Source organism: Ammospiza caudacuta, chromosome 17 (assembly GCF_027887145.1).
Source record: "Ammospiza caudacuta isolate bAmmCau1 chromosome 17, bAmmCau1.pri, whole genome shotgun sequence".
In the NCBI taxonomy this organism is placed as follows: domain Eukaryota; kingdom Metazoa; phylum Chordata; class Aves; order Passeriformes; family Passerellidae; genus Ammospiza; species Ammospiza caudacuta.
This window is the reverse complement of record NC_080609.1, coordinates 3,277,005-3,289,939: the sequence shown is the minus strand read 5'-3', so window position 1 is coordinate 3,289,939 and position 12,935 is coordinate 3,277,005. Positions and strand designations below refer to the sequence as shown.

At 45.5% G+C, this 12,935-nt stretch overlaps 1 protein-coding gene across 4 annotated transcripts in view; it reads right to left on the bottom strand.

Moving 5' to 3' along the window:
- CLUAP1 (clusterin associated protein 1) overlaps positions 1–12,935 on the bottom strand; it is a 62,873-nt gene that overhangs the window by 30,478 nt on the left and 19,460 nt on the right. For all 4 annotated transcript variants that reach the window (XM_058816094.1, XM_058816095.1, XM_058816092.1 and 1 more), the window contains 3 exons: positions 11,662–11,745; positions 9,986–10,119; positions 8,426–8,567 (listed from right to left, as the gene is read on the bottom strand). In XM_058816094.1, coding sequence (XP_058672077.1) covers positions 8,426–8,567; positions 9,986–10,119; positions 11,662–11,745 — 360 coding nt within the window. The remainder of the gene's footprint in view (positions 1–8,425; positions 8,568–9,985; positions 10,120–11,661; positions 11,746–12,935) is intronic.

Genomic DNA, 12,935 nt, shown 5'->3' with positions numbered 1-12,935 from the left:
GAGAGTGTTTACCACATTAAAGGGCAGCTGTTGGTGGTGGACTTGAGGGTTCCAGGAAAGGATAATGGACTCTGCTGCCTTTTATCTAGAGATAATTATCTCAATGCAACCCCCATTTCCCACAGCAAGAGCATCTTCAAGAGGGGTACACTTCAGTTTATTCCTGATCTCCCACCCAAATGAACTGGCAGCACGATCCAGCCTCTCTCAAACTCTTGTCAGAGAGGAATCACAGACCTGTTTTTTGTCATTTCTCCAGCTTGAAAACATTTGCACTCCCACTTCCTGCTCCCCAGGACAATGCTCTACCTACTCCTAAAATGACTGGAATAAAACTATTTCCAAACATGTCCTTGGGGTGGGCTGGAGAAGGAAGGGCAGGTGAGTAATGATGCAGACAAACCTTTTTAGCAAGGAGGTGACAAACACAGCTTCTAGGACTGCTCTTCCGTCAGTTCTTTAACAGAAAAGAGCAGGTAAATAATTTCTGAGCAATGGACAACACCAGCAGGTTTCACCTCCTGCTTCTCTGGTTTCCATGCTCTGCTCTCCTCCATGGAATAGCAGGGATACAGGAGAGCTCCACTCCAGGTTACTCCAGGGATTAGGAAAGTGGAGCTGTTGGTTTAAACACCCTGGTGCTGAGCAGGAACTGATGCAGGATGCACTCTCTGGAGTTTCCCAGCAGAAGGTGGCCACCAGCAGGGATTTCCAGGGAATGTGGCACTGCCAGGGGCATTCAGACCCTGCTTTGTGGTCAGGTTCCTCCTCAGTCCTCTCACAGATGGAAAAAAAGCCTGAGGAGGAGACTCAGACTCACAGATCAGCAAATTCTATAAAACCAGGGGAGTCCCACAATGGAGGTTTCCATTGATTTTGGAACTACATCCTGCTCAAGCAAAGTCCATTCCAAATGGGAATGGAAGTGGATTTCCAGCAGAATAAATGTGATCCCAGCCCCCCAGGCAGCAAGGGGTGCAGTTTGTCCTGGGATTTTTTACTTTCCTTGTCCTGATGTGTGACCCTGCTGCAATGCAGAGCTGGGCCCATGGGTTATCCCAACATCAGGATCCTCTCCAAAGGATCCCAGAGCTCTGGGAGGAGAGGCAGGGACTGCACAGGGCACTGCCAGCCCCTGCCAAGGCTGCTGCCAGCACATTTATCTCAGAGGGGCACCTTTCACAGCGTGCCACTTCCACAACTCACTGAACTCAGTGAGGAATTGCTCTCACACAGGCAGAAAACTGAGAATTATTTTCCTGTTCAAAGACTCAGACCTCACTGTTTTGCAGCTGATCAGATTATGCATGTTTATGCAAATCAAAATGCCACTCTCACAGCTCCTTTTCCCCACTAAATACCTGCAGCAGAGCATAAACCTCCTCAATTTCCTGTACATAATTTTAACACCACCCACTTATGTCATTTGGTGCAAAGCACCAAACATCAGTCCTAAATTGAGTTATTTTAGATTTTTTCTTTCAACCTGTTTAAATGTTTCTCAATTCTTTAAATGTTGATCTCTGGGGAAAAATATAAATTGATCTTCTTGATCAGTGTTGTTTCAAGTAATCTGATTGTCTCTATTCTGAGTGAATTTCAAGTGATTTTTGTTACATAATTCAGACATCTAAAGTCTTTGTGAATATTCAGCAGGATAATACAGGGAAGGCAGGAAGACCATAATATGAACCAGACACTTATTCATCTCCTTCCCAACTGAAGCTGGATAAAAAGAAGATTTAAAACCTACAAAGCAGCACTTTGGAATACACTGGAGACTGTTCTCATGCATTGCTGCTTCTCCTATGGAGTCACTGCACAAGAAATTCAGTGAAACAAGTGAAGAACTGAATTTATTAGAGACCAGAAAGTTCTGATTTCTCTTTGTGACAGTCATCCATGGATTTCCAAGCCATGCAGTCAGTGAGAGCTGTTACATCTCACCCTTCACAGAAACAGCTGCTCTCATGACAAACTCACCCTGAAAACTCAGCCCATCCTCTCTGTTCCTTCCCCAAGTGCAGAGGATTTAATTTATAAAAGAATTAGCACAGATTTATAACAGCAGCAAGAAAGAACCAGACTGAGAAACCTTTACAGAGGGCTCATAGCCAACCACAGCACCAAGCCCTGAGGCACAAGGAACCTCTTTACCCTTCAAGGGCTCCTGGAGGCAAAATATGAATTTTTCCATTGCTCAGAAAAGCCTGTAAGAGATTTGGGATTCAATAATCTCTTGTTTCATCTCTAGCTCTGTGATAAAATAAGCTCTGGAGTGTGTCAGACATGAAGAGCTTGAAGCTGTGAGTCAAACAGCCCCAAATCTGGGATCCTAAGGCAAGTTTGTCACCCACTGGCACATCAGATATCCAGATAATCCCTATGAAAACACAGATCTTTGAGCACTGAGTCGATCTGACTGAGATAATTGAACTGATCTCAATTGTTTGCACTTCCCAAAAAGTTCTCCCACAGCTTTAATGGGAGAGAGTAACAACAGAGCCCCAGGAGCAGGCAGGCATGACCTGCCTCAGGGCAGTTGCCATGGTATTGGCAGGGCACTGCAGAATTTTATTTCAGTGGAATAAATGCACACAGAACCTTTTCATCTTCCCTGATGCACTCTCCACACACCCTCCCACCTTCCATCTCCACTTCTCCTTTCTGTGATCATCATTTCTCAGGCAATAATTTCTTTTGTCCTTTTCTCCTACGCTCCACTGCCCCTTCTTCTGTGCATTCCCTTCCCCCTGCTCTAATTTTTTCCACATTTCCCCAGTGGTTTCTGTGTCTCAGTGCACCAATACTGGCACCCTTGCACACTGAACTAAAGGCCAAAATAGAAGCAACCAGCAATTCAGCAGCCTGTGCTTATTTTACATCTGATGTTCCACACAGCCCAGCAGTGCTGCACCAGGACTGCTCTCCTGGCACCTGTAAAATGTTTAAAGCAGTCATAATTCAAATGCACATTAGTTAGAAGATTAAAGACTGTAACCAGCTGCTTGTCATGTTAACCTTGTGCTGGCTATTGCAGCAAACAGCTGTCACAGTGGGAATGGTGAATTTAGTTCAGTGCAAAAAGCAGAGAATCAGAGTGGAGCAGAACTGATGGCCCTATTTATTATGATGTGCATATTCAGAAGCTCCGCTAAAAAGAATTTAATGAAAAGGGGATTTTATGTGGGGACGGCAGGTTGCAAAGGGTAAGTCACAACACAGTTTTTTAATTTGGAATTGCATGATTAAGCATGAAGGGCTGTTTGCTGATAATTCATAGAATCAATCGTGGAATGGGTTGGCTTGGAAGGGATCTCAAAGCTCATCCCATTCCATCTCCTGCCATGGCAGGGACACCTCCCACTGTCCCAGGCTGCTCCCAGCCCTGCCCAGCCTGGCCTTGGGCACTGCCAGGGATGCAGGGGCAGCCACAGCTGCTCTGGGCACCCTGTGCCAGGGCCTGCCCACCCTCACAGGGAACAATTCCTGCCCAGTTGTCACAGACATGTTCTATGAAAAATCCTTTTCTTAGGATTTTTTCCTTCTGAGAAGCTGGGAGGCCTCAGGAACAAAATGCAAACATTGATTATCTGCTGCTGTGGAATGCAACAGGTGCATCTGGGATTGGTCTCATGTGGTTGTTTCTGATTAATGGCCAATCACAGTCAGCTGGCTTGGACTGTCTTGGTCAGTCACAAGCCTTTGTTATCATTCCTTTTCTATTCTTAGCCAGCCTTCTGATGAAATCCTTTCTTCTATTCTTTTAGTATAGTTTTAATGTGCTATGTATCATAAAATAATAAATCAGCCTTCTGAAACAGGGACTCAACATTCTCATCTCCTCCCTCATCCTGGGACCCCAGCAAACACCACCACACCCAATATCCCACCTAAACCTCTCCTTCTTCACTTTGAACCCATTCCCCTTTGCTCTATCTCTACATGCCCTTGAAAACTCCATAATGATGAAAAGAAAAGCAGTTTAAGCAATCCCAAACCAAAGATAAAGGACTGAGTGGCTAAGAACATCCTCATCCCTGTGTCCAGCACTTCATGGCACTCCTCAGCTGAGATTACACACAAGCAGCACAAAAACAGTCTGAAAATACCTTAGGAGAAAGCAGCTGAAGAGGAAAGTACTTCTGGGGTGTCCTCTGAGAAGCACAAGAAAGAATAAGCACATTCTCTCCAGGGAAAAGGCAAATGCTGAGAGAAATTGCCAAGTTATTCTGGCATTACATAAGCTAATGCCAAAACCACCTTTTTGAACTGTATTAGCCTGTGCTGTTCTTTAAAAGAGAGGCATTCATTTATAATCCAGAGAGAATTCCAACCCCCAAATCTGAAAAACTCCTGAAAATTGGGTTTTTTAGAACAGCCAAAGTTCTAATAGCTTCTGTGTCTAAACAACTGAAACAATTCCATCTTAGAAACAAGGTAAAAGTGAATTAACTGTGCTGAATCTTTTTACAAAGCAGAAAAATATGACCCAATCTTTGAGAAGACACAGCTCATAAATCCATACCTTGGCACAGAACTGCAGGAAGATGGATTAATTCCATGAACAGCACCAAGAAACAGAAGGAGAATCAAAGAGGTAAAGGAGGCAAAGGAAACTGCGAAGACAAAAGGCCCTTGTTTAAATTCCTTGGATCCAGGAGTAAGTTGTGCATGACAGCTGTCAATAAGTGTAAGAAACTCACTGGAAAGACAAATCATGTGTGGACTTCTGCCTTCTCCAGGTGATAATGGCCAAATAATTGTGGCTTTTTATCCTATATTTCAGCAGGTGCCACATCAGACAGGCAGGTGCTCAGCAGGAGCTGCTTCATCACCAATGAACTGTTGGCTCAGCCTCACCACCAGCCTGGCAGCTCTCTTAGCACAGATTTGTCAGCCCAGTGCCTGGCAGGAGCCTCCCACTGATCACACCCCAACCACTGCTCCCTGGGACAGGCAAAGCACCAGGAGGCTCAGGACAACACCAGGAGCCACATGGGGATGGACAACTCGGCATGGACAAAACACCTTGAAAATGTACACAGCCAGCAGCTCTGGAGGGGCTGGCATGCCTCAACTGCTCAGTGGCACTCAATTAAAATCTTGAAATCACTTTGCTAATTAGGAGCTGCACTCTGGCCCAGGTTGGTGGCTGTGGATACCCAACCACTCTGAGTCCAACTGCAGCACAGAGCAGGCTCATTATTCAGCAACAGCATCAGGCTCTCAATCAGAACAAAAACTCCTGAAAATGTGGATTAAATCAAGGAGAGGGGCCCAAAACCAGAGCTCAGAACAGCACAGGGAGTGCTGGATTAATCTAATTACTCTGCTGATGCTTTTTGCTGGCAAGCTCTTTAGCAAATACACAGCAATGATAAAAGAATTGCCTCATGCTGTTACTGCAGAAGTTAATTAAGATTTGTTTGGTGGAACAAAAGACAAATCAGGGTTGGGGAAAAAAAAATCAACATAATTTTCAGTGTTTCTGACAGCTGGAGTAAGTGTGTTTTAAAATAGATTAAATGTAATTATCCTTGTTATTTTTTCCTCTGTTGATGCTGAAAATGACACAAGATTATAAACTGTAGGACAACAAGCAAAGCATTGCTTTGGAGCAAAATGTTCTATTTTTTTTAAGCATGTAACAACCCACAGTTCTTCACCATAAAGCAGCCAAAGTGCTGCTTTGACAAGCAGAATCTGAAAAGCAGATCCAGACTGAAAGAAGTGACAGACACATCCTTGTGCTCCAGGCTGGCCAGAGATTAACCCAAAATGGATTAAACAGTGCAGCCCCTCACTGGTTTGGAAGTGCCCCAGCAAATCTCTTGGTTTAGCTGGGACCCAGATTAGAATCATGGAATGGTTTGGGTTGGAAGGGACCTTAAGGCCCACCCAGTGCCACCCCTGCCATGGCAGGGACACCTCCCACTGTCCCAGGCTGCTCCCAGCCCTGCCCAGCCTGGCCTTGGGCACTGCCAGGGATCCAGGGGCAGCCACAGCTGCTCTGGGCACCCTGTGCCAGGGCCTGCCCACCCTCACAGGGAACAATTCCTCATTCCCAATATCCCATCCATCCCTGCCCTCTGGCAGTGGGAGCCATTCCCTGTGTCCTGTCCCTCCATCCCTTGTCCCCAGTCCCTTTCCAGCTCTCCTGGAGCCCCTTTAGGCACTGGAGGCTGCTCTCAAGTTTCCCCAGAGCTTTCTCTTCTCCAGATTAAATTCTTCAGCCTCTTTCAGTCCCCAAGTGCTGGAGTTTGATTTTGAGAACTGACATCTCATAATGACTTCAAATTCCAGTTTGGACTCCAGCACTTCTGAATATTTGGCTGGAAGAGAGAGACACACACACACAGACACACCCCCCTCTTCTTCTGCAGCAAAGGCTGCCTGAGTCACTGCTCCTGCCCACAAAGAGATGGTCACAGTCTCATCCTTTACATGTTCCAAGTATTTTTAGGTACAACTGATAGAAATGTGTGAAGCAAATCAATGTTTTTTTGTCATCAGCTTTTATACTTTTTAATTCTGCACTAGACTGAAGCATTGTTCCCTGCTTATCCTAGGCAACCACAAGCTCAACCATATGGGTAGGGTCCCAGGAGTGTCAGAGAAAGGAGAAAAAAGGGAAATAAAGTGTGCTCTCCATATTCTAATCACGGCACAGCCGTGAATGACAAAGGCTTTTTCTTTGTCTTATTATCTTTTAACAAAAATCCCCAAAGAGCTGAGCACCAACTCATTAACAAAGTTCTGCACTCGAATTCATAAACACTTTCAGGTAGCTCAGTTCAAAGCATTTCTCCTCTGGCTGTGAAGTCTCAATGGCATTTGAACAGAAGGGATAAATCAGATTTTAGGCTTCACTTCAAAATTATGATTTAATTGAAGGCTTTTTTTGAGTGGGGGGTAAGGATATGGTGAAGAACTGGAACAGAGAGCTAGAAGTGACTTCAGATAGGAGATGAAAAAACTTGTACAGAGCCAGTGCTTGTGAAGAGAGGCTTGATGGGAAACTGCTTCACAGGGATTAACAAGGTACCAAATGCCCACATCAGCTTTGAAAAGATATTTTATCCCTCAAGCAAGTAATGCAGCAAAATATTTGAGACTTCTCAACAGATGGTTTTCCCTGTGTCCAAAAGGTGGTGGTGGAATGAGGAAGCACTGATGAACAATGGGTTAATTGGTTCACTAATGAGGCCACAGCTCAGTGCTGTGTCCACTTGTGGGCCCCTGACAACAGAAAGGACATTGAGGGGCTGGAGTGGGACCAGGGCACTGGGGAAGGGTCTGCAGCACAAGGAGAAGGGTCTGGAGAATTCCTGAGGGAGCTGGGAAGGGGCTCAGCCTGGAGAAAAGGAGGCTCGGGGGGGACCTTGTGGCTCTGCACAGCTCCTGACAGGAGGGGACAGCCAGGGGGGTGAGGCTCTGCCCCCAGGGAACAGGGACAGAACAAAATGGCCTCAAGCTGTGCTGGGGAAGTCCAGGTTGACATCAGGAGGAACTTCCTCGTGGAAAAGGTTGTTAAACACTGAAAGGGGCTGCCCAGGGAGTGGCAGAGTCCCCATTCCTGGGGAAAGCCTGGATGTGGCACTCAGAGTTCTGGGCTGGTGACAAGGTGGGGATGGGTCCCAGGTAGGATTCAGTGGTCTCAGAGGTCTTTTCCAACCCCATGGATGCTGTGATTCTGTAATTTCAGGTTCAGCACACCCAGCAGCATTAGATCCCAGGGGAGAGGGTTCACTCAAATGTGTTTTCAATGAACAGAAGACAGAGTGGGTAATGACTGTGAGAAAGATGAAAATAAAACAAGAACCTGCTGGAAGCTGAAGGAATGGCCAGCTGAAAGTATTACCCCAAAGAAAAGTCTGGATCAAAACAGGATACAGATGCAATTATCCACAAAGAGAATCACACTGACCTGACACAACTGAGCAAGTCAAGAGAAGGCAGAATTCTGCCAAACAAGAGTGAAGTCTGTGAGGGGGAAGATCCCAGCACATCTGATCTCCTCAGTGTTGCTCTTGGCTGTTTCTATTGATACTCTGAGGAGACTGAAGAGCCTTGTGCTGAGACACCCTTGTACATCAGCAGACAACAGGAGTAAACATCCATTGTATGCAGCAAAAGGAAGATCAGAAATTCTGAAAACGTTCTTCATGAACAAAAGCCAGCAGCTGAAAATGAGTCAGGGGGCAGAGACTGGCAAGAGCCATCAGTGAACTGGTTTAACTGGTTTCACTTTAACTTTAGCAGCTGAGCTTGGCCAGGAGCAGCCACAGTCACTGGACTGTCCCTCACCTGCCAGTGACTCAATCAACTCCTGATGTGCTGCTTTGGAAAAGGAGATTAAAACATTTTCTGTTGCTCTGCAGGCTCTAAGTCCTGCTGAGCATTCCCAAAGTGTCCTTCCTACCTCAAACATCTCCTGCTCTGTCCGTCTGTGATCATCCAGGAGCTGCTCCATGTAGGTCAGATTCCTGAACTTCTCCAGGTAAGTGCTGTACTGCCTCTGCAGCTGCTCCTCAATCTTCTCATACTCATCCATGAAAGCAGGCCTGGGAGGGCAAGCACAGGGAACTCAGTGAAATCTGCCCAGAAAAGCTGAGCTGCCCCATCCCTGAGAGAGCTCTAGGCCAGGTTTTTTGGGGTTTGCAGCAACCTGGGACAGTTGGAGTTGTCCCATGGCAGGGACTTGGAATGAGATGAGCTTTAAGGTCTCCTCCAACCCCAGCCATTCTGTGATTCTAGGGCTCTATAAATATTGCTCTGAAATACAGAATTCTGAAATGCTATTTTAGCTTTGCAGCTGCTCTTCCATTTCCACTAAACCAAAAAACCTCCTTTTTTTAAGGTTAGCATTGGCTTTGCAGCTGCCCTTCCATATCCACTAAACCAAAAAACCTCCTTTTTTTAAGGTTTCACACTGCTTCAGAGGATAAAAGCTCAAGAAAAGCCCCTCACTAAACAATCCTGGGAATTACATGAAGCAAAGAGAAGGGGTTTGTGTACAACTCCCTTTTCCTTTCACACAGGCACAAAGGCAGCATTTTGGCCTCCTCAGAAGGCAATGTTAGATTATTTATGCTGCTGTTCCATAACTGCACTAAATGTGCAGACTTTGCTGGGGACTTCCTTGCTACAAAAGTGTCCTGGGTCACTACAGGGTTAATTAAACATTATGATGAAGTGATGGTGTCATTACACCTGAGAGCTGAGTGATGCACCCCAAAATCCACTGCTGCTGCTGCTCAGAGCTTCACACCCACCCAATCCACATCTGCAGAGTGGTGCTGATAAAACAGGGATGTGAATCCAGGTCATTCCTTCCACCACTCCCTTGCCTAATAGTTCCTCTTTTTTAATATTAGGTCAGATTGGAGATTGTATAAACCTGCAAGTTAATTAAGGGCCAGAAATCAACCCAAGCTGTGAACCTGAACACTCCAATGGGGATTGCAAGGAGGGAGAGGGACTCAGCATGAGGGGACTGCAGTTATAGTGTATATATAGTTATATATACAATGGGAACGGGCTCAGACTGAAGGAGGAGAGGTTTAGGGTAGATATTGGGAATTGGGAATTGTTCCCTGTGAGGGTGGGCAGGCCCTGGCACAGGGTGCCCAGAGCAGCTGTGGCTGCCCCTGGATCCCTGGCAGTGCCCAAGGCCAGGCTGGGCAGGGCTGGGAGCAGCCTGGGACAGTGGGAGGTGTCCCTGCCATGGCAGGGGTGGCACTGGATGAGCTTTAAGGTCCTTTCCAACCCAAACCAGTCTGGGATTCTGTCATTCTATGAATCTTCTGGCAGACTGTAGCAGTGCCCAGAGGATCTGATCCTAACAAGGGCTGCAGAAGGAATTTTTCAAACTGGTGGTGAAGACCAGCAGGCTGTGGGCACAGAGGGGCTGTTTGCACCAGTTCCACCCTTTCTGTTCCCTGTACTCCTCCCTGCAGCAGGTAACAGTTCATGGTCTCACCGAACACTCTGCAGGGTCTGCAGCCTCTTCTGGCTCCTTTCCAGCTCCAATTTTCGTTTTTCAATCTTGGCTTCCAAATTGGCTTCATCCAAAGCCACATTATTCAACATGTCTTTGGTCTTTTGGACTTCTTCCTGAAAGAGAAGGATGGTGAACCATGGCTGGCACTGGGATAATTACATTTATCTTTCAGATGCTTAACATTGTTCTGGATAATCTCATCTGTGTTTACTCAAGTAGGCAATGGAAATTCAAAAGTTCTTTGTGGCCAGGATAATGAACTAACTGGACATTTGTAAAATACCTGATTTTCTTTTTGCCAACATTCTTAAAGAAGGAAAAGCCCCACAGCTGTAACTTTAGTTTTCCTTCTCACTGAGGAAGCAGTAGAAGGCAGGAAGAAGCCTCTCTTTTGGCATCATTAAGGTCTTTTTGCATTTTATCTTAATGGAATCATTCAGGTTGTTTCCAACCTTAATGATTCCACGATTCTCTCTGAATAAACAGATGAGAAATGCATTTGTTTCTTTGTACTATTTTAGGGAATTTTAAGCTTCCATAGTTTGTTTCTTTTCTCTTCAAGATACAAATCAGTTTTATAAAGAACTTCCTATATCTGAATATCTTCATCCTTTCCAAAGTTTTGTTTTATCCATTTCTTTTCAAAATCTGGGAAGCATCTTGAACATTTCAACATGTGCTACAAGGACTAGGAGGGGAAGTGGGAATATTCCAATTGATTCAAATGTGCTGAGTACATCCAGTGTGCTCAGGCTCAAGAAAAAGAAACCATGAGCATCTTTTGAGGGGGAGGGAGGATTCCACTGCTGGAATTCCAGCTGTGAGTGTTGGTGCTGCTCAGCTCCAACAGGTCATTCCATGAAGTGGGCCAGGATTAATGAGCTGAGTGTGTGCCAGTGCTGTGTGCCAGGAATCCTCTCTCATGGAGAAGAGGAGTAAGAAATGTACATCAACAACATTTAGTAATTCACACAGGTTGTGAGCAGATTTCCTGGAATCTCTCTTGATTATCCATTGGTTGTTTAAACCTGGAACTCCATTCTTGTAGTCAAACTCTTGGACTGGATACAGTTTGCAGTGAAATAATTGAGAGGGAGTTCATTAACTGGGAGTTAATTAACTCCCTCCTCACACAGAGCAGCTGAAGGCTCAGAAATTCTGGAAGGCAGGTACTGGAGCAAGGACAGAGCTGGAAAATTCAGGACAGACACAAAGCCCTTCCCAGCAAGCAGCTCAGGGTGCCCTGGCAGATCTCAGTGGCACAGTGCAGCTCTCACTCACCCCTGGCCAGCTCAGCTGCTCCCACAGCCCAGGCACCTCTGAGGACCCTCCCTGCAGCCCTGACTCTGCAGAGGTCACAGGGCTCACACAAGGTACAGGGTGTAATTTCTGGGCTGATTTGGGCAATTTTTATCCCTCCTGTAGGGAAATAAAAAACCCTGCTTTGGAGTGAAGCCCCTAACAGAGGCAGGGAATGTGACTACAATGTGTTTTCCCTCACAAGAGGGGATAAAAGCAGCTCTTAGATGCATCAACTGCAGCTGCAGGTGATGGCTTTGGCACTCTTTACGCCAGGCTGTTGATAAAAAGAGCTAATTTCTTCTTGCAGCAGAAAAATGATAATTTTGCAATCAAATAAATGATATTTTGCTTACCAGAACACTGTTAATGGCAATTTTCATCACCTTCTCAGCCTCATTTATCTCCAAAGGTCTGCCAAGAGATTCTGTCCTTGCTTCCTATGAAATAAAATGAACCAATATATTTAAACACTACACAAAGGAATTAATTTATGCAGAACTGAGAGTGAATCAAGCTACAATGATAGGATGATCTGCATAATAAATGGGGTAGGATTTAGTGTTTATTCACCAAGGCTGAGATGATTTAGAGACCAGGAGATGATGAAAAAGTGAGTTGAGATGAGCAGGAGGGAGCAATCAAGGCATCTTTCCCAAATGAGGTGAGTGCTGTGTCTGACTGCAGCTATTCTTGAAGGCAGATTTTTGGCAACTGCTGTGATTTTACATGTGGAGCACAGAAGATTCCACCACCTGTACAACCCATGAAAACACCAGTGCAGGTGGAGGAGCACAGTGTCCCAAAAGTGTGGAGTTACAAGGACTACAAAGGCACCAAACTGTGCCAGGCAGGTGGATGTCACAGACATCATCACATTTTCTTTTATGGAAAATCCTTTCCTTAGGATTTTTCCTCCTGAGAGGCTGAGAGGCCTCAGGAACAAAATGTAAACAATGGTTATCTGCTGCTGTGGAATGCAACAGGTGCATCTGTGATTGGTCTCATGTGGTTGTTTCTAATTAATGGCCAATCACAGCTGGCTTGGACTCTGTCTGAGACACAAACCTCTGTTATCATTCTTTGCTATTCTATTCTAAGCTAGCCTTCTGATGAAACCTTTTCTTCTATTCTTTTAGTATAGTTTTAATATAATATATATAATAAAATAATAAATCAGCCTTCTGAAACATGGAGTCAGATCCTCATCTCCTCCCCAATCTGAAAACCCCTGGGAACACTGTCCCAGGTGGACTCTGAGCACTGACCCTGCCAGAGCTCCAGGAGCCTTTGAACAATTCTCCCAGGACAGGATGGGATTATGGAGTGTCCTGTACTGAATAATCTCTGTGGGTCCTTCCCACCCAGGATATTCCATGATTCCATGTGCCTCCCATGCCCATGTGAAAATTGCACACTGCAGATGTTATGGGCATCTCTGCTTCTGACAACTGAGTGAGTCAGACTCCTGAAAACCCCCCCCAGTGATCCTTGTTTAGATCCCAAAGGATTTTAAAAATCCCTCTCAGCAGATTTGGGGACACATAAGCTTGGCTGTGCACTTGTCTAATTGATGCCTTAAACACTGACCTGGTCATTACATAAAAACTTCTGATTACTTACTTGGCAC